The 21,336-nt window shown below is 32.1% G+C and overlaps 4 protein-coding genes across 7 annotated transcripts in view; 2 read left to right on the forward strand and 2 right to left on the reverse strand.

The window, feature by feature from the left end:
• The window catches only part of LOC129798264 (transcription factor IIIB 90 kDa subunit), a 115,253-nt gene that overhangs the window by 49,939 nt on the left and 43,978 nt on the right, over positions 1-21,336 (forward strand). Inside the window, exon 2 of the mRNA XM_055841312.1 lies at positions 7,199-7,303. Within this exon, the coding sequence (XP_055697287.1) occupies positions 7,199-7,303 (105 nt within the window). The remainder of the gene's footprint in view (positions 1-7,198; positions 7,304-21,336) is intronic.
• On the reverse strand, positions 7,318-9,500 carry LOC129798266 (heat shock protein 70 B2). Its single transcript, XM_055841318.1, has one exon. The coding sequence runs from the start codon at positions 9,383-9,385 to the stop codon at positions 7,484-7,486; it is 1,902 nt and encodes a 633-aa protein (XP_055697293.1). The 5' UTR covers positions 9,386-9,500; the 3' UTR covers positions 7,318-7,483.
• On the forward strand, positions 14,249-16,034 carry LOC129798275 (heat shock protein 27-like). Its single transcript, XM_055841329.1, has one exon. The coding sequence runs from the start codon at positions 14,533-14,535 to the stop codon at positions 15,085-15,087; it is 555 nt and encodes a 184-aa protein (XP_055697304.1). The 5' UTR covers positions 14,249-14,532; the 3' UTR covers positions 15,088-16,034.
• LOC129798265 (BTB/POZ domain-containing protein 6-B) overlaps positions 19,055-21,336 on the reverse strand; it is a 28,391-nt gene continuing 26,109 nt past the window's right edge. For all 4 annotated transcript variants that reach the window (XM_055841313.1, XM_055841316.1, XM_055841314.1 and 1 more), the window contains one exon: positions 19,055-20,199. In XM_055841313.1, coding sequence (XP_055697288.1) covers positions 19,279-20,199 — 921 coding nt within the window. In that variant the 3' untranslated portion in view covers positions 19,055-19,278. The remainder of the gene's footprint in view (positions 20,200-21,336) is intronic.

Consider the following 21,336-nt stretch of genomic DNA (forward strand, 5'->3'; position numbering starts at 1 on the left):
AATTTTTTTTAGGCATATTTTGTATGCAAATCTTTAAACGCGAATATCTCCTAAACTAGAAGAGATAGACCCCCCAAAGTTGGCATCAAAAAAAAAATTTTTTAGACATATTTTGTATGCAAATCTTTAAACGCGAATATCTCCTAAACTAGAAGAGATAGACCCCCCAAAGTTGACATCAAAAAAAAATTTTTTTAGGCATATTTTGTATGCAAATCTTTAAACGCGAATATCTCCTAAACTAGAAGAGATAGACCCCCCAAAGTTGGCATCAAAAAAAAATTTTTTTAGGCATATTTTGTATGCAAATCTTTAAACGCGAATTTCTCCTAAACTAGAAGAGATAGACCCCCCAAAGTTGGCATCAAAAAAAAAATTTTTTTAGGCATATTTTGTATGCAAATCTTTAAACGCGAATATCTCCTAAACTAGAAGAGATAGACCCCCCAAAGTTGGCATCAAAAAAAATTTTTTTTAGACATATTTTGTATGCAAATCTTTAAACGCGAATATCTCCTAAACTAGAAGAGATAGACCCCCCAAAGTTGGCATCAAAAAAAAATTTTTTTAGGCATATTTTGTATGCAAATCTTTAAACGCGAATATCTCCTAAACTAGAAGAGATAGACCCCCCAAAGTTGACATTAAAAAAAAAATTTTTTTAGGCATATTTTGTATGCAAATCTTTAAACGCGAATATCTCCTAAACTAGAAGAGATAGACCCCCCAAAGTTGACATCAAAAAAAAATTTTTTTAGGCATATTTTGTATGCAAATCTTTAAACGCGAATATCTCCTAAACTAGAAGAGATAGACCCCCCAAAGTTGGCATCAAAAAAAAAATTTTTTTAGGCATATTTTGTATGCAAATCTTTAAACGCGAATTTCTCCTAAACTAGAAGAGATAGACCCCCCAAAGTTGGCATCAAAAAAAAAATTTTTTTAGGCATATTTTGTATGCAAATCTTTAAACGCGAATTTCTCCTAAACTAGAAGAGATAGACCCCCCAAAGTTGGCATCAAAAAAAAAATTTTTTTAGGCATATTTTGTATGCAAATCTTTAAACGCGAATATCTCCTAAACTAGAAGAGATAGACCCCCCAAAGTTGGCATCAAAAAAAATTTTTTTTAGACATATTTTGTATGCAAATCTTTAAACGCGAATATCTCCTAAACTAGAAGAGATAGACCCCCCAAAGTTGACATCAAAAAAAAATTTTTTTAGGCATATTTTGTATGCAAATCTTTAAACGCGAATATCTCCTAAACTAGAAGAGATAGACCCCCCAAAGTTGGCATCAAAAAAAATTTTTTTAGGCATATTTTGTATGCAAATCTTTAAACGCGAATATCTCCTAAACTAGAAGAGATAGACCCCCCAAAGTTGGCATCAAAAAAAAAATTTTTTAGACATATTTTGTATGCAAATCTTTAAACGCGAATATCTCCTAAACTAGAAGAGATAGACCCCCCAAAGTTGACATCAAAAAAAAATTTTTTTAGGCATATTTTGTATGCAAATCTTTAAACGCGAATATCTCCTAAACTAGAAGAGATAGACCCCCCAAAGTTGGCATCAAAAAAAATTTTTTTTAGACATATTTTGTATGCAAATCTTTAAACGCGAATATCTCCTAAACTAGAAGAGATAGACCCCCCAAAGTTGACATCAAAAAAAATTTTTTTTTAGGCATATTTTGTATGCAAATCTTTAAACGCGAATATCTCCTAAACTAGAAGAGATAGACCCCCCAAAGTTGGCATCAAAAAAAATTTTTTAGGCATATTTTGTATGCAAATCTTTAAACGCGAATATCTCCTAAACTAGAAGAGATAGACCCCCCAAAGTTGGCATCAAAAAAAAATTTTTTAGACATATTTTGTATGCAAATCTTTAAACGCGAATATCTCCTAAACTAGAAGAGATAGACCCCCCAAAGTTGACATCAAAAAAAAATTTTTTTAGGCATATTTTGTATGCAAATCTTTAAACGCGAATTTCTCCTAAACTAGAAGAGATAGACCCCCCAAAGTTGGCATCAAAAAAAAATTTTTTAGACATATTTTGTATGCAAATCTTTAAACGCGAATATCTCCTAAACTAGAAGAGATAGACCCCCCAAAGTTGGCATCAAAAAAAAAATTTTTTTAGGCATATTTTGTATGCAAATCTTTAAACGCGAATTTCTCCTAAACTAGAAGAGATAGACCCCCCAAAGTTGTCATCAAAAAAAAAATTTTTTTAGGCATGTTTTGTATGCAAATCTTTAAACGCGAATATCTCCTAAACTAGAAGAGATAGACCCTCCAAAGTTGGCATCAAAAAAAAATTTTTTAGGCAAATTTTGTATGCAAATCTTTAAACGCGAATATCTCCTAAACTAGAAGAGATAGACCCCCCAAAGTTGGCATCAAAAAAAATTTTTTTTAGACATATTTTGTATGCAAATCTTTAAACGCGAATATCTCCTAAACTAGAAGAGATAGACCCCCCAAAGTTGGCATCAAAAAAAAAATTTTTTTAGGCATATTTTGTATGCAAATCTTTAAACGCGAATTTCTCCTAAACTAGAAGAGATAGACCCCCCAAAGTTGGCATCAAAAAAAAAAAATTTTTTAGGCATATTTTGTATGCAAATCTTTAAACGCGAATATCTCCTAAACTAGAAGAGATAGACCCCCCAAAGTTGGCATCAAAAAAAATTTTTTTTAGACATATTTTGTATGCAAATCTTTAAACGCGAATATCTCCTAAACTAGAAGAGATAGACCCCCCAAAGTTGGCATCAAAAAAAAATTTTTTTAGGCATATTTTGTATGCAAATCTTTAAACGCGAATATCTCCTAAACTAGAAGAGATAGACCCCCCAAAGTTGACAAAAAAAAAAAATTTTTTTAGGCATATTTTGTATGCAAATCTTTAAACGCGAATATCTCCTAAACTAGAAGAGATAGACCCCCCAAAGTTGACATCAAAAAAAAAAATGTTTTTAGGCATATTTTGTATGCAAATCTTTAAACGCGAATATCTCCTAAACTAGAAGAGATAGACCCCCCAAAGTTGGGATCAAAAAAAAATTTTTTTTAGACATATTTTGTATGCAAATCTTTAAACGCGAATATCTCCTAAACTAGAAGAGATAGACCCCCCAAAATTGGCATCAAAAAAAAATCTTTTAGGAATATTTTGTATGCAAATCTTTAAACGCGAATATCTCCTAAACTAGAAGAGATAGACCCTCCAAAGTCGGGATCAAAAAGAAATTCTTTTAGGCATATTTTGTATGCAAATCTTTAAACGCGAATATCTCGTAAACTAGAAGAGATAGACCCCCAAAAGTTGGCATCAAAAAAAAATTTAGGCATATTTTGTATGCAAATCTTTAAACGCAAATCCAGTGCATCATAGAACCGGTAATTTTGTAAAACTTTAATAAATCTAATATTTGAATAATTTTCTTTTGTAACAATTTAGCAAGTGATTTTTTTCAAATTAAATCATTATTTCCCCCTCTAACAGTCTTTTCTTTAATGTGCCAAAAAAGTAGTAAGCAATTTTTTCTAACAAGGGAAGTACTCGAGTCATCAAATTCAGAAAAATCTGAGGCTTTGCTCAACTACGCATAAAGGCATCAAATTAAACGTGGTATATTCAAAAAGTGCGAAATCGGGTTAATTTTTTTTTAAAAATTCCCCAAAGTTGAAAATGACACCTTACGCAGCACATAATAAAGAAAATTCGTATGGGACTGCATGCGGCGCTGGCTCAGCGGTAGCGCACAGGACGTTTAACGGGAGTGCCGCGGGTTCGATCCCTGGCTCCTTCTGCTTTTTTTCCTTTTAATATCTTTTTTTTTCAATTAAACATTCTATTCTTTATTAAGTAGTATTATTGCAGTGTAAATTGCTTATCTAGAGTGCTGAATTAAAATCCCCAACAAATTTTTAAAAGCGATGAAAGTGCATCCCATAATTTATCAAATAATCAATTTACTAGTAGAAAAATAAAAAAAAAACTGTATGTACTTACAATCAGCTATCTGAGGATCGTTGTAAATATTATTTAAAGTTTTTATTGAAATTTTATAAAAGATTAGAAAGGTCGAAGACCCAAACCAATTTTTTTGGAAAAATTCATTTGGAAACCTGTGCTCAAATAAATGTTTAAGGCACACTTGTAATCCATATGCTCTCGTTGTGGTACTTTCTGTTTTAATCATTACCGAAATCAACAATACACGAATTAGTTTTTTTTTAAACTAATTAGTGAATATGGATTTCAGTAAAGAAATGATTAAAACAGAGAATGCAATCACAATGTGCACATCGAATGAAAGATATACTTTCACAATCAGTTTGAGCACAGGTTTCCAAATGAATTTTTCCAAAAAAATTGGTTTGGGTCTTCGACCTTTCTAATCTTTTATAAAATTTCAATAAAAACTTTAAATAATATTTACAACGATCCTCAGATAGCTGATTGTAAGTACATACAGTTTTTTTTTTTATTTTTCTACTAGTAAATTGATTATTTGATAAATTATGGGATGCACTTTCATCGCTTTTAAAAATTTGTTGGGGATTTTAATTCAGCACTCTAGATAAGCAATTTACACTGCAATAATACTACTTAATAAAGAATAGAATGTTTAATTGAAAAAAAAGATATTAAAAGGAAAAAAAAAGCAGAAGGAGCCAGGGATCGAACCCGCGGCACTCCCGTTAAACGTCCTGTGCGCTACCGCTGAGCCAGCGCCGCATGCAGTCCCATACGAATTTTCTTTATTATGTGCTGCGTAAGGTGTCATTTTCAACTTTGGGGAATTTTTAAAAAAAAATTAACCCGATTTCGCACTTTTTGAATATACCACGTTTAATTTGATGCCTTTATGCGTAGTTGAGCAAAGCCTCAGATTTTTCTGAATTTGATGACTCGAGTACTTCCAAGATGTTTATGATCCGGTAAAATAAAAAAGAACCATTCTATTCTTCATTATCTTTTTTTGTTTAGAGTTTTGAATGGACAATATTGAGAAAATTGGAAACTTTTCGCTTCTAAAATTCACACTTTTATTATTATTTTTAAATGAAACGTAGGTACAAAGTAGAACGACAAACTTTTCAATAAAAGATATTTACTTTAATCTCAATTTTTTAAATCACTATTTTACTTGAAATTGGAAAAAATTATTTTTGTGCAAAAAAAATTTTGTTGCTTTTTCTCTGACTTTCCAACCTCACAAAACCGTCAGAAGTTATTAAGACACTTTAAAAATGTTTTGTTACATTAGTAAGAGAACTTTGTCGAAAGGATGTTTTTCCAATTAAATTTTAAGAAAAGGTTTTTTTTTCGAATTTTGAATTTTTTGATTGTTTAATTCTTTATTTTTTAATTTTTTAATTATTTTAATTATTTTTAATTATCATTCTTTTATTTAACAATCTAGTATATTTGTTGTAATATTAAAAAGGCAGTTAATACATAAAATTCATTAAGCACTAAAAACCAAAGGCGATATTAACAAAGCCTTAAAAGTTTAATAATAATAACAAAAATGCAGTAAAATTTAATTAGACTTTTCATTTTATTAATATTTTAATTAGGATGAGGTATTCATGTTAAATTAAATAATAAAATTCGTACATTTTCAAAAGGCAATTTCTAGATGATTTCTAGAATTTCTTTATTAGATTAAGTAAGCCGTTATATTTTTATTAAATAAAGTTTATTTTTCTTTAATTTCTTCAGTTATTGATAAAAAAAATAAGTTCTATGGCTAAATGAAAGACAAAACTAAATCCAGTAACGCAGTTTTTTTTTAAATTCAACGTTGTGTTTAAATATATTACAAAATTGTTAACTGAATACAATAATCTAATTTAAATTTTTAATATGTTAAATATTTTTTATAACATCCACTAACTTTCTAAAATCTGGACGTAGTGCGTTTTACTAAACATAATTGACACAGTAAAGTAACTCAATTTTCAGAATCAGAAAATTGAATAATGGCCTCAATTCTAAGACCAAGATCAAGATCAAGATCAAGAAAATTTCAAGATTTTGGTATTCTGAAATCAAAAAATCAAGATCAAGATGTCAAATCTGTCAAATGTCTTGGAATCTTGAAATCTAAGACACAAACCATGTGGATATCAAGATTTGCAATTCTGGAACCAATATTTCAAGATTTCAAGACGTCAAATTTCTTATTTTCTTGAAATAATTCCAAGAACCTCTCGGAGGTGCTTGAAATTTTCAAGATAGTAACAATTTGAAGAATTTCATATGGAAATGACTATTGATGAGGAGTATTTCTATAAGAGATGGTACAAAAAGAAAATTACTTTGAAAAATGCTGTATTTCACCTTGTAATTTAATCGAAATGGTACGTATTTCTAGATGTACATATCGAAGTATACCACCCTGAGGATATTTGCAAAATAATCACATCTTGCATAAGCATTTCTTGGTTTATCAGAGGTCACAAGTTTGGTTTGCACTTTCTGTACTCCTGTTTATGTACTCTCATTTATACTGCAATACGTCCTATTATTAATTTTGCTAATTTATATGACGAAATTTCAACAAATTCAACAGAGAAATGAAGATATTTGTCAGAAGTGACGTTCCGTTAAGTGTGGAAAATCTTGAAATCTTGGTTCTTAGCTAAGACATTTTAAGTTCCATAATTACTTCGCGTCAGAATACGAAATCTTGATTTTGGAAATATTTGACAGCTTGAAATTTTGATCTTGATTTTGGTCTCAGAATTGAGACCAATAATTTCTAAATCAATTTCAAAAATTTCCCTTTTTTTACTTGCAGTTCCTTTTATTTTTTTTATTATAATAAATTACTCCGTATAGTATCTCCTGAGATAATTCCAAGTATTGTCTTAAAATAAAACAGAAAAGATTTTTTTGCTTAAATTTGATTTATTGAGATACAATTTCTAAATCAACTTAGCGTAAAGTTTTACATAAAAATAATAATAAAAAATTAACTTTAAATACAATTTTAGTTCATTTTATTTTTCAAAATTTTTGAAATATAAATTTAATGGAAATAGTCGAAAGTCAAGTAATATATTTCATGTTATTTCAAAGTCGAGCATTTTGCGAATTCTCTTTCAGCTTGATTTCTTTTCAAATAAATTTTTTGTATTGATTTGATTTTTTATTTTCTTTTTCAGACCTTCTCATCGATATCAGCGATATCCTTCAGATTTGTTGCTATGAACTCGGCAGGACATACCTCCGATTATCCCAGACTCTCTGCATCAATATTCCATCAGTTGGTAAGTGAAAGGCATTTTTTATTGTTTCTAATTAAACTAAATATTTATTTACTTATAATTCTCACTTGAACATTGGAATTCAGTCTCAAAACTTAAACATAAAAATACTTTATTAAATTATTATTTTAATAATTAAGAAATTGAATAAGATCTAAAATGCTTTTCCGGGGGAGGAATAATTTAGTCCACTTCCTCAACTGTTGGTCCAGAACGGTTCTGGAATCCCCCTGCCTGTTGTCCACAAGATCCAGCTCCTCCGGAATGGAGTTTAGTCATGATAGGGCTGCAGATACTTGTGAGTTCTTTCATTTTATGCTCGAATTCTTCCTTGTCGGCCAGGGTATTTGAGTCCAACCATTTGAGGGCATCATCGCAGGCCTTCTGGACGGTTTCTTTGTCCTGGCCACTGAGTTTGTCTCCAGCTGTGTCTAGGGTTTGTTTGAGGCTGAAGATGTAGCCTTCAAGTTGATTCCGGGATGCAATTTTTTCTCTCTGCTTCTCATCTTCTTCCCGGAAGCGTTCAGCTTCAGCTAGCATTCGATCAATGTCAGCTTGGGAGAGTCTTCCTTTGTCATTCTTGATGGTGATATTCTTGGCCTTGCCCGTTCCCATTTCCTTTGCTGAGACATTGAGGATTCCATTGGCGTCTAGGTCGAAGGTTACTTCGATTTGTGGGACTCCACGGGGAGCTGGAGGGATTCCGGAAAGATCAAATTGTCCCAGGCGATTGTTGTCTCGGGTCATGGCGCGTTCACCCTCAAAGACCTGGATGGAGACTCCGGGTTGATTGTCTGCATAGGTTGAGAAAGTTTGGGTTTGTTTGCAGGGAATCCGGGAGTTTCTCTCGATGATTTTGGTCATGACTCCTCCAGCTGTCTCGATTCCGAGGGACAGGGGAGCAACGTCGACCAGGAGGACGTCCTGGATTTTGGAATCTTTGCTCCCAGTGAGGATTGCTGCCTGAATGGCGGCTCCGTAGGCGACAGCTTCGTCTGGATTGATTGAGAGATTTAGGGATTTTCCGTTGAAGTAATTCTGGAGGAGATTCTGAACTTTGGGGATTCGTGTTGAGCCTCCAACCATGACAATGTCATGAATCTGTCCTTTGTCCATCTTAGCGTCCCTCAGGGCTTTTTCCACGGGTTCCAGGGTGGCTCTGAAGAGATCAGAGCAGAGTTCCTCAAAGCGTGCCCGGGAGATTTTGGTGTAGAAATCAATGCCGTCCAGAAGGGCATCAATCTCAATGGTGGCTTCGGTGCTGGAGGAAAGGGTCCTCTTGGCTCGCTCACATGCTGTTCGGAGGCGTCTCAGGGATCTGGGATTTGTGGTGAGGTCCTTTTTGAACTTCCTGCGGAATTCCTCGATAAAATGATTGACCATGCGATTATCAAAGTCCTCTCCGCCGAGATGGGTATCGCCAGCTGTTGCTTTCACCTCAAACAGGGATCCCTCATCGATGGTCAGGATGGAAACGTCGAAAGTTCCTCCGCCCAGATCGAAAATCAGCACATTCTTCTCTCCTTTGAGATTCTTGTCCAGGCCATAGGCCAGGGCTGCTGCAGTGGGTTCATTGATGATCCTCAAGACATTGAGGCCAGCAATGACTCCAGCATCCTTGGTTGCCTGCCTCTGGGAATCATTGAAGTAGGCTGGAACTGTGATGACTGCATCCGTCACTGTCTGACCAAGATAAGCCTCAGCTGTCTCCTTCATCTTAATCAGAACCATAGAACTTATTTCTTCAGGGGTAAATCTCTTCGGTTCTCCTTTGAATTCCACAGACAATCGAGGCTTTCCAGCTTCACTGATCACCTTAAATGGCCAGTGTTTAATGTCTTCCTGGATCTTCTGATCGACAAATTTCCTCCCAATAAGCCTCTTGGCGTCAAAAATTGTATTCTTAGGATTCATTGCCACTTGATTCTTAGCAGCATCTCCAATCAATCGCTCAGTATCCGTGAAAGCCACGTAGGATGGAGTTGTGCGATTTCCCTGGTCATTGGCAATGATTTCCACTTTCCCGTGCTCAAAGACACCCACGCAGGAGTACGTGGTACCCAAGTCAATTCCAATAGCTACCATTTTTTATCACTTTTATATTCACTCTATTCACTTCACTTAATATATTCTTAATTCTTCACTGAAATTCTCTTTCGAGAGCTTCTCAAGTTGATTGCTTGATTTCTTCGTTTGAACTGTTGCTATTGGCGCCGTTCGCAGCGCATTTATACGGTTTGGCTGAGCGAGGGAACATTTGAGGCGTTTCGAGAATGTTCCATGTGCATTTGTATGGGAAGGTTACCATGGAAACCGCTCGAATGCTCGAGAAGTTTCTTTTGTTTTCTCGACCGTTCTATTGCGTAATTTGTTTATATTTTTTTCGCATTGATTGTTGGTTTATTTTTAGAGGCTTATCTCCAAAATTGATCCAATTCTGCGGATGTTTTGATTTAGATCTTTAATCTCACAGCTATTTTCAATGAGTTTATGTGTTTATAAAATTAATTTTAATTCTCAAGAGGAATAGGAAAATTCTAATTTTAGAATTTATTTACCTTAAATTGATTTTTCACTTCATAAACTTACGGAAAAACACCAAAAAAAGAATATATGGAATGGATACCATTATTCTTGATAGAAATTAAAATGTACAATGTTTTTTAAATGTATCATTAAGAGAAATATTTTTTAAAGCTTCTTATTTTTTTTAATTAAGAAACATTTTAAAAAAATTATAAACTTTTAGGTTTCTTCTAAAATTCTACGCCAAGATTAAGATTCTTATTTCCCCATGAACTCCAGAAAATTCTTTAACCCTTTAAAGACGATTGGAACACCGGTGTCCCATAAAGAAAATAATTTTTCCTGACTACCTAAACTTATTTTTTTCTTATGTTTGTACATAATTGTAAAGTAGAAGGTTGAAGGAATCTAGAATATTTTTTTGCAAGTCTCTAGCTATTTGCTATGTATAGTAAATATTTAAGTTCAAAAATGGCGAATTTTTAAATTCTCAAATTCATAATTGATTTTATTTATTTTTTATAGAGTGGAATCACCACTTCTCGCCAGTGCCCCACTTTTCGCCACTTAATTTGAAATCGCTATTTTTCGCGATTTATGAAATAAATGCGCGACAAAGCTACTTGTATTTTTACTGCTGCTACGTATAGAGTTGAAAAATAGTAATTATTCGTTTTGAATTTACGATTTTGAGCATATTTTAGAGCAATATTTTAAGCAAGTGCATCGAATCCAATATTTCTTATCCAATATACTAAGTGTCATCAAATTTTCATTAAGCAAAATATATCTTTTTGGATAAATAATTTGTCTATTGAATATTTAATTACACTTGTGGTATAGATAAAATTAGTATTTTGTTAATTAATATTTCATTTTATATTATTTTTATATAAAATGAGGCATGGCGAAAAGTGGTAATATTTTGGAATGATTTTACCACCTGTCGCCATCTCTTTTCAATAGGCGACGCTAACTTCACTTCGTAGATTCTCAGTTGTCAAATCTGGATTGTTTACTTTATGCAATAGTCCAATAGTTTGATTTCTCAAATAAAAGCGAAGAAAAATCATTTAGAATGAGTAATAATAGGGTGATCATAAGGAAAGAGAAATACTGAACGTAATCTTTGCATAATATTGCCCAAAATAATTGAGTTTGAACCTTTCCAAGTGGGTGGCGAGGAGTGGTTACAGAACTGGCGAAAAGTGGTAAAAAGTGGCGACGAAGTGGTTATTTTTGTATTGTTAATAAAAATCAGTTTTTTGAATAGTCCAAGGTTAAATTGGAGGATTATTGTTTTTATGAATCTGTAGCTAATACATTTAAGTAACCTTGTGTCAAATTTGAGTTATCTTGTAATAAGGGTTCAAAAGTTATAGTGAAATTAATTCCCGTTTTTCCTAAATATGGCGATAAGTGGTTACTCCACCCTACTTCTATTTTTTTTTTTTAAGTAAAACCCTTTTGGCAATAAAAACTACAACACTCATACGTAATATTAATCATTAAAGCGAAAATTATTATTCATTGGTATTGTCAGAAAAATTACTTAAATTTTTGGACTATTCTTGTCCCTATCGTTCATAGAAGCACAAAATACACCGAATCAGACTCTGTTGGACTTTCCACGGTTAGATGTAAGACTTATCATTGATTATGTTTCTCAGTTTATTTTTATTGTTGATTTTCAGTCCGTAAAAAGTGTCTCATCGTTAAAGGGTTAAACTGCAATTCTGTATTAAAAAAAAACATAAATTGACCTTTGAAAATCTTGCTTACTAAAATTGATATTTAAAAGAAGTTATATTCAGATAACCCTATGATTTTTTTTTAGTAATGATAAGAAAACAATGAATAATGTTCTTATATGGTAAGGTGGGGTAACTGGATCGTTTTCCGAAGAGTGCTACTTAAACGCTTGTTTTTGGACTGATGAAATTCTTTTTTACTTCTTCTAAATCCATAGAATTATTCACTGTTTCATTCAGAAACATAATTTTAAAAAAAATATTAAAGAAAATTTATAAAATAATGATAATACTGAAATAAGTCAGCATGCACTAAGTGGGTCACCTTTTCGCTAATTCACTTTTAATTAAACCTTTGGATTTAAAATACTTTTTTTTTTTAAATAAAATTTGTATTTATTCACTTTGGTAAACATTTGAAAGAAATTCAAAATTAAAGTAAATTTACTGAATTTTTCTACGTCCCGTTGTTATGTTTTTTTTTTCTTGAAGTATGAAAAGTGAGAATTTTTGTTTTTGAACAAGAATTAATGTTTTATTTAATAATATGCAAAAACTTCTTTTTTTTTTGTTTTATAAGATGTATATAAGCTAAAGAAAATTTGTAATTTCAAAAATTATTCTTATTATTATTATTATAAATTGTTTAATTTCAATATTTTTAAAAATTCCAATATTTTATTTTTTATGGCGCTGGCACACCTTTTCAATTTAATGAAATTCAATCGATTTAAATTTTACCTCTTACTCTTTCAAACTGAAATCAGATATAGCTGTCTCTTTTCTTTCAAATGGAAATTAAAATTTCAATTTCAATTTTGAATTTCATTTGGCAGAAAGAGACAACTATATCTGATTTCAGTTTAAAAGAGTGAGAGGTAAAATTTCAATCGATTGAATTTTACTCAATTGAAAAGGTGTGCGAGTGCCATTAATAAATAAATTCATTTTATTGATCGCTAAATATTTGTATAAAATAAGTGTCAGAGACAAGAGGATTTTTCTAGTATACTATGACCTCTCTACAATAATGTTTCTATTTATTTTGTTAAAAATTTAATTTTTTTAACAAATGTGTGTCTGCCGCCGTCTTAGAGTTTTTCACTAGCTTTTGGAGAAAAACTTTGAACGAATCTTAATCTTTTTTGTAATTTTCGAAAAAATAGTTTTTACAAAATTGACATTGCAAATTTTAAATTTTTTTTAACAGAAATCTAGCCTTAAAAACAAATTCTTGAAAATGCCTGTATTTTTGAAAAAAAAATATCTTCCTTTATTTTATAATTTTAAGCTTAATAGCACAATATTTTCATAGTGATATTAAATTATTTCAAGGGCAAAGGAAAATTTGCTAGAAAACATTCTTCTTTTATTCTTCTCACTTCTGAAGAACTATTTAAATTTTATATCCTTTCTATTTCTGTTTTTTTTTTACCAAAAAAAAATCTTTTTTAATTTGATAAATCTAATGCGCAATATTTCTGTGTCAAACAAGAAGATTGTTCCAGAACAAATCTCTCCATCCTTTAAATTTATTCGCGGAACATTCTGGAGTATTTCTGTAATTTCCAGAAAGCATTTAAGAATCAGAAACGAAATTACTCTGAGGGTTGGAAAATTTCTCTAAACATTTCTTTATTAATCAAATTCTTCCTTTTTATTTAATAAATTTAAAGTTGAAATGCAACTTTTTCTCTAAAATAAAATAGTATAAAAGGATATTAGATTTTTTTCTAGAACAAATATTCCATATTTCCGATTCTGGAGTATCTTTAGTAATTTCTAGATGTCTTTTCTAAAATATTGCACAAAAATCGCATTAGGATTAATTCCTATCTTTAAATTTTACATTGATGCACAAAATTTCTGAAAGGTTAATATTGTATCAAGAGAGTTTTTCCAGAACAAACTGCGGTCGTCTATCCTCTTTAAAAAAAATCAACAGAAATTTCTGGAGCACCATTTAAACTCCAGAAACTTCTTTGTACAACTTTAATGGAAATTTACAGAATATTCTACGGTTTACTTTCTTCTTTTGTAAAGTTCGACAATTGATTATTCTATTTAAGAAATTATTGTTATTAATTTATTAATAATAAATTTACTGCGCAATATTTCTGTTTAGATGAATTTGTTTCAAGAATACGGGGATTTTTCTTGAACCAATAATTCTTTCGTCCTTTTAAATAATCGAAGGAACTTTCTAGAGCATTTATAACTTCCATACCGTATTTTCTCTATTCGTTTTTTTTTTCTCTTTAATTTTAACTTAATATTAATCTCGTCTATATTTCTATAAGGTAAAATTTAAGGTCATGGCATTTTCTAGAACAAGTATTTCATCTTCCATTCTTTAGAAATTTCTGCAGCATCTTTAGCAACTTCCAGAAATTTGTGCTATTACATAAAAATCGGTTTTATTTGCTTTTTAAATTATTCCTGAATTCTAAATAAATTATTCCTTAATTTTGCATCAAAGAGCAATTATTTCTGATCAAGAGGAAATTGTGTCAAGGACAAGAGATACTTCCAGAATAAACTACTCTTCTATTCTCTTTAAAATAATCGACAGAAATTTCTGGAGCATCTCTCTGAAGCTTCCAGAAATTTTTCATTACTCAGCTAAATCCCAAAAATTGCTTTTATTGCATTTATCAATCGACCCTGAACTCTACAAAATAGCATTAACAATTCTTTAGGGAGGAGGCAGAATTATTTAGCTTTGCTATTATTGTCTTCTTGGACATTCTACCGTATCAAAATGCATTTTCGTGTGTGTTGATTTGTGAGAGAATTTGCGAGAATTTTCGAGACTCATCGGGAAGGTTCTGGCATTTGCCCAGGCAGTTTAAATACGTCGCTCGTGAGAGAGTCAGGTATCAGTTGAATACTAGCAGAGCTAGAGTGAAGATTGAAGAAGTGATAAAAGAAAAAGCGAAAGTGAATCAGTGCAAAATGTCTCTATTGCCAATTCTGTGGAATCTTGCTGAGGATTTTGACCAGATGGATCCGTGCTTTGGGGTCAGTTTCAATCCGTACGAATTGAGGCTTGCTCATCGTTTGCCCCATTTGATGAGGATGCCTTCTGGGTACCACAGGCAGTGGAAATTGGATGAGCGGGAGAGGGAGAAGGTGGCCAGTGGTCAGAAGACCGTTTCGACGGGAAAGGATGGCTTCCAGGTTTGCCTGGATGTTCAGCAATTTGCCCCCAATGAGATCTCCGTGAAGACTGTGGAAAATTCAATTGTGATTGAGGGCAAGCACGAGGAGAGGGAGGATCAGCATGGATTTATTTCTCGCCAATTTGTCCGGCGATATGTCCTGCCCAAGGAGTATGATATTGAACAGGCTGTTTCCACGCTTTCTTCCGATGGAGTACTTACCATTCGAGCACCTCCGGTTGCCAAAGCCCTGGAACAAAAGGAACGCATCATCCAAATTCAACAAACCGGTCCTGCTCACCTTTCCGTCAAGGACGATACGAACAAGGAAGCCAAGAAAGCCGAATAAGAAGAATTACCCAAAAACGTTTTTTTTCATTCCCCGATAAACTTCATTCAGTCTCTTTTATGAATTTAGCTTAATCGGTTTAGAAATTAAGATCCTTTCCTGATGAAAAATGAATTACCAAAAAAACTACCAATCATGTATTCTTAAGAAGTAAAAATAAAAAGTCTGCTAAGTATAAAGAAAATTTCTATAATCTTTTTATTTTTCTACCTTCAAATCTCTACAATAAATTGCGAAGCAACATAAATATTTTCTCGTGTTTTCTCTCATTTTCAAAAATGCAATAAAACAGTTAAATCAATAAGGAAAAAAATGGCATTGAAATATCCTGAAGACAAGTTATGAGATTACCTTTTTTTCAAAATTAAAAAAAATCAGTACAATATTTTTTTTTTGACACAAGTTTTAAAAACTTTCTGAAGAAGGACTAATTTCTTCTGTTTTCAATTCTAGATTTCTAAGAAATTCTCAATTGTTTTTTTTATTATTAAACTTGTCTTTTTGATTTTCATCTACAAAATAGTGTTTTTTTTTCTTTCTTATTAATTTCTAATTAAGTATTTCAACTACATACTAAGAAAGATACAACATATAACTTAAGAACCATTTTTAAGGACTTTTCTTACGTAGTTTTTGTTTTTTCTTTAATTTCTTTTTAAGTATGATTAGAGATTTTTATATTTTGAAAATGGTATTTTTATGGATAATTTAATTTATTTCTTGCTTTTGTATCATCACAAGAATTGGGTTTTTTTTGTTATTATCATGGTAATTTTCAATTTTATTTTGTAGTGCAATTCTCAGGAGATTTTTAGAGATTTTCAGTTGATATTAAAAATTTGAAAATTAAGAAAAACAAGTTAGGCCGTTGTATTTTATTATCGTGGAAATTAGGCTGCAATTCTGCCGAATTTTTATTAATAAAGTCCAGAACAAAGGACCTTTTTTATAAAAAAGTGTTTTCTTTAGATTCCTTTTTTTAAAGTTCAACTTTTATATGGAATTTTGACAATTCTCTTATTTTATGTGAGGTTATGGTAAACATAACCTCTAAAAAACTATTTAAACTTCGATATTCTACGCACATAAGCTATTATCTTTTATTTATTTATGTATTATTTCACTTTCAGACAGTAATAAACCAATTTCAGGAGATTTTCAACTGTTCAAGCCGTTTAAGCTTTTATAATAAATTTTATAATTTTTAATTTAAAAAACACAAACTGAAAAAAATTGTGATATTGCTTTTTTCGGGAAATTTTGAGGCTTTTCTCTGTTCAAAACATCATGAATATCTTTTTTAAGGTTATGTTTAGTATAACCTAATTTCAACTATTTTTTTTAGTGACAACGAACTGAAATACTTTCATGTAAATTGCCTACTATTGGGAGCTAATTGAAAAAAAACATCATTTTTGAAATCGAAAACAATTTTCATATATTTGGGCATTTCTGAAATACTGTCCAAAAATATCTCATGTAGAATATTTATCTGTGAGTATGCACTTTCTTTTTGTGTCATATGATTGAATTCACGAGCTTGTTTTCAGTTCCGAAAATGTCTTTCAAAGCGAAACTCCCTGTAGATCAATTATCTCAAAAAAATATTTTAAAACGGCGATTTTAGGTTTGGGCTTCAATTGAACATAACCTCAATAAATGACGAGGTATTATATTTCTATTTTTCATTTTATTTTTATTTTTATTTCTAATTGTGTTGTTTAAAAAACAAATAGATTTGATTATAAGAATCAGATATAAAAATGCTTTTTTTTTGTTACTTTGCCGATTTTAAGCAATATTTCACCAAAAAAAAATCCTTAAAATTTTACCCTTGAAAAAATTATCAAATTCTGCATTTTTTAGGTTAGAGTTTTGACTTTTGCAAGAATAAAATTTGAAATGTATTTCAAAATGAAAAAATGTGTAAAATACTCGAAAAGAACATAAGAAACTGATTTATTTGTCTCGCAAGAGGCAAGATTAAACATTGAAATTGTATTTGAATGCGTCAAATTTTAATGATATTTTCTTGCCAAATGCAGCGTGTTAATTATACGCTGAATTCTCCGATATTCGCCTGATTAGACCAAAAATGACAGACAAAATCCTATGCGAAATGTAGGATTTTTTGAGTTTCTCATGACTTGATGATTTTTTTTGATATTTTGACGTTTCACAGCTGTCATCCCGTCACCCGAATATCGAAAAGCTCTGTGTAAGTTGAACGCTCATGCTCATTATTTCAAAACTTCTTGCCAAGTACTTGATAATATTGCAAACCATAAGGAATTTACACTGAATTCAGCTATTCGATATCCGGATGACAGCTGTCAAATGCTTGAGAAAACAAAAAAACCATTACGTGAGGATTCTTTTATCTGTCATTTTCACCCCTGGATAACGGAGAGTTTAGTATCTTCAAGAATGTTTCCTTAAGTGATTTGACAGCTGGAGCTTTATGGAAAGAAAAGCTTTGTGTCCTGACTAGTAACCATAATTTCAAAGGATTTCCGCACGTAACCAAACGTTGCTTCCGATTAAAAATGTTGATTTATTCGAAAATTTAATGATTAAACTGAATTACTGACAACTGATATGACTTGATAATAATTTTGTCTTTTTAGTCATAAAATGTGGAAAATTTTGAATTTTTGGTTTCTTGTCAAGATACTCAATTCTCCGTTACCCGGATGATTAGCGATGAATATGATAGACGAAAAGCCATGTGAAGAAGTGGATTTGTTTTGATTTTATCAATCATTTGACAGCTGTCATCCGGATATCAGACAGCTGAGTGTAATTTCCTTAATTATTGAATTGATATAGTTGTAAAAGAGTTACAAATCTTGATATACCTATAGTTTGTGTTTTGGAATATCGTTTTTTTTACTGAAATAGCCGATTCATTGATGTCTTGATCTTGATTTTTTCACTTCAGCATCCCAAAAAATCTCGAAATTATCTAGATTTCAAAAAAGAGGTCATTGTTTTTATAAGTTTATATGCTCTTAATTCCAATTTTTATAGCTAGAAAATTTTGAATGCAGAATTGCAGCTTTATTTTTTCCAATTCCTCCTTGAAAACAACAATTTTATGCCCAATGCACAATGACTTGTTTTGTAAATATGTTTTCAAAACTACCAAAGGGGAAGAGAGGTACCTTTGAATTGGGGTAGGTTTACAACAGGGCTTTTTTCCTCCTAATTTTAGATGGAAGTGTACTTTTTTATGATATATTTCAGCTCGAAATACCAATTGTGAAGCCAAATTGAGGCCTCTACTCTATATATGGGAGCAATTTTCTGTCAAAAAATGTATTCTTGACGGAATTTTGACGTTTCCACCTACAGCGCTGCTGTCAATTTCCTTCAAAAAAGTATTTTTTTTTTATGAAAATACTTTGTGCATTACGTTATGATAAACCTACTTTTAAAAATATAAGAAAAAACTCAATTTTAAAGGTACTCCAATTCATAGGTGCTCCACTTTCTACGCTAGAATGAGCGAGGTGACTCGATATGCATTTCATTTACTCCCAATGAAATGTCAAAAACATGTTTACAAAATAAAAGTTATTGTACGCCGTGCATTATGAGCAACACACAATTACTTTCGTTTTGTAAACATGTTTTTGACATTTGACAGTGAGTGAAAGAAAAAGTAGATCTTGTCATCTCGCTCCCTCTTATGGGAAATTTTGAAAACTAAAGCAGTACACAATTATTTTTGTTCTATAAAACACGTTTTTGACACTTCATTGAGAATGAGTGAGAGTTCTAGTGGTTCTAGTTGTCTCGCTCGCTCTCATTCGGTGTTTCGAAAACGTGCTTTTTATTGTGCGTGCACCATTACTTTGAGTAGAATTTAGTCTTGATGCCAACACAAATTTGACCAAAAAATAAATTATCAGAATGCAAAAAAAACTCTGAATAATCTCCCAAATTTCCATTGAATATTTTGTGGTTTTGTGCTTCAGATATATAAATCTTTTTTATTGATTTGTAATATTTTTTGTGTATTTTTTTTCAAGCAACTCTTCTCACCTTCTCCCCAATCTTTCTTCCCTCATTTTTTTTAAGATCACATAGATTCGAGAAACCTTTGTAAAAATTGTGTCTGCATCATTCTTTTCTTTTTTGTGTGATTGTGTCATTTATTTCTAATGAGAAATTCACATGTCTTCCTCTCTAATCTTCTCCATTGTTATTGCCAATGATTGTCGATGGAGTGTTGTTGTTGCTGAGACTTGTTGTGCTGACAGCAGCAGCACCAATTTGGCCCTGACTATTCATTGGTCCGTAGAAGATGAGTTCTGGGATCTGACCACCCTGAACTCCTGTTCCATTTGTACTCTCACTGGAGCACTGAAATTGGAATGTGACATTGCCCATGCACACCTCAGTCATGCCTTCTTGCCCGAAGAAGCTCAATTCGCTGCCGTCGAGGATCACGGAGGCTGTGTAGTAGGAATCGGGTTCGATCTGAATGGGGTTCTCGAAGAAAACGTGAAAGGTGTTGCTGGAACCGTCTGAGAAGAATTTTGTGCTATTTTCAGCCAAAATCCGTCCCAAACGTTTCAATTCAATTTTCACATTGTAATCCGCTGCCCCGGTTGATGATCCGTACAGACCAAAGCCAATGATGAAGATTCTCTTGTCCACGGAAAATTGGATAGAGTCACAGCGTCCTCGGTAGCGCCATTGATTGCTTCGGTAAGCACATGATTGGAATCTATGGCAAACCTGAGTCTTAAGTCCTGTCCTCGGTTTGCTAGAGAAACTGAGATTTGGCTTATTTTTGGCCGTAAAATGCAAGAAAATGTCAATTGTCTCTTGCGGTGTTAAAATTCCCAATTGAGCTACTCCATTGGCAAATTCCTCAAGGGTCATAGTTGGAATGCGTATCATTGTTAGGGCCTGTCCTAAGACATTTCGCCTATTCTGTGGCGTTGGATCAATGTCCATCTTACAACATGCCGATTGAGCCCAATTTAGAGCTGCTTCAAATAAATTAATCTCCTTGCAATTGAGTGTCTCTCGACTTAAGATTGATTCAAATGTCTTAAGATCGATATCCACAAATCCTTCAGATTTTATTGCCATCTCCGCCTGAAGAGCGAAAAATTGTTTTGGTTTTTAGAGACAGAAAGAGAGAGCAAAATCCAGACAAAAAACTATAAAGTGCTTTGTGGAAGAGATGAGAAAATAAACAAGGAAAAAGAAATGAAAACAAGTAAAACTGCAATACTGTGATTTTATATTAAATTTCTTTTTATACAACACACCAGATTTTTTTTCCATTACACAAAAGTCAACAGAAACATTTATCTTACATCTCCACATTAAAACAGATATTTATGTTTTTTTTTCTTTCTTGAAACATTTACACGCACACATTGTAATGGGCAACGCACAATTTATTTTGTTTTGTAAACATTTCTTTCGAATAAAAACGAATGGGAGTGAGTGAGACAGCTAGAGATGTGCTGCTCTCTGCATATCATATTAATTAAATTAAGTTGCAATTTTTCAGATTAATAGAAAAGATAAAAGACAATCTGAATAGTAACTTTTGATTAGGAAAATTTAAGCAGCCGGTGGCGCAGTAAGTTAACAGAAGAGCCATGATCGAAATATCCCGGGTTCGATTCTAGGCCTGACCTGTTTTTTTTTTCTTTTTTATTTATTCTCTTTTATCATGGAAGTCGTTATTTTCTTTCAGAGGTACGAAAAAATCAAAATCCGAATAAATTTTGGTTTTGTAACATTTGAAGATTCGCTCAAAATCTTTCTAAATCCGTATCATTTATTTATTGTTTTAATAATTCCTTTACAAATATCTTTTCTCGCTATTAAATAATAATAATAATAATAATGCTGGCACAACATTCCATGAAGGAATAAGGCCTTCCCGCAAGGGGATTTCTAGACATGCATTATTATTTTTTCTTGTACGGGATGAGGTTGTCAGTCCCATGTCCGTGGAATCAAAAGGGATTCGAAACCGGGGCACTTCCATCATATAGCGAGTGCTCTACCACTTGACCCATTGAGTGCCCTTTCTCGCTATTTAGTTAGTAAAAAAATAAATAAATCATGAATAGTCGTTTTTTTTTTCAAAGAAGTATTTAATACAGGGCAAAGCGTGGGTCCGTGGTGTAATTCGTAAGAGCGTTCGACTCTTGGGCGCTATGACCGCTATGACCCCTAACTCGATTGTCACAATTGTGAGTTCAACTCCCGCCC

This window comes from Phlebotomus papatasi, chromosome 1 (assembly GCF_024763615.1).
Source record: "Phlebotomus papatasi isolate M1 chromosome 1, Ppap_2.1, whole genome shotgun sequence".
NCBI classification, from domain to species: Eukaryota; Metazoa; Arthropoda; class Insecta; order Diptera; family Psychodidae; genus Phlebotomus; species Phlebotomus papatasi.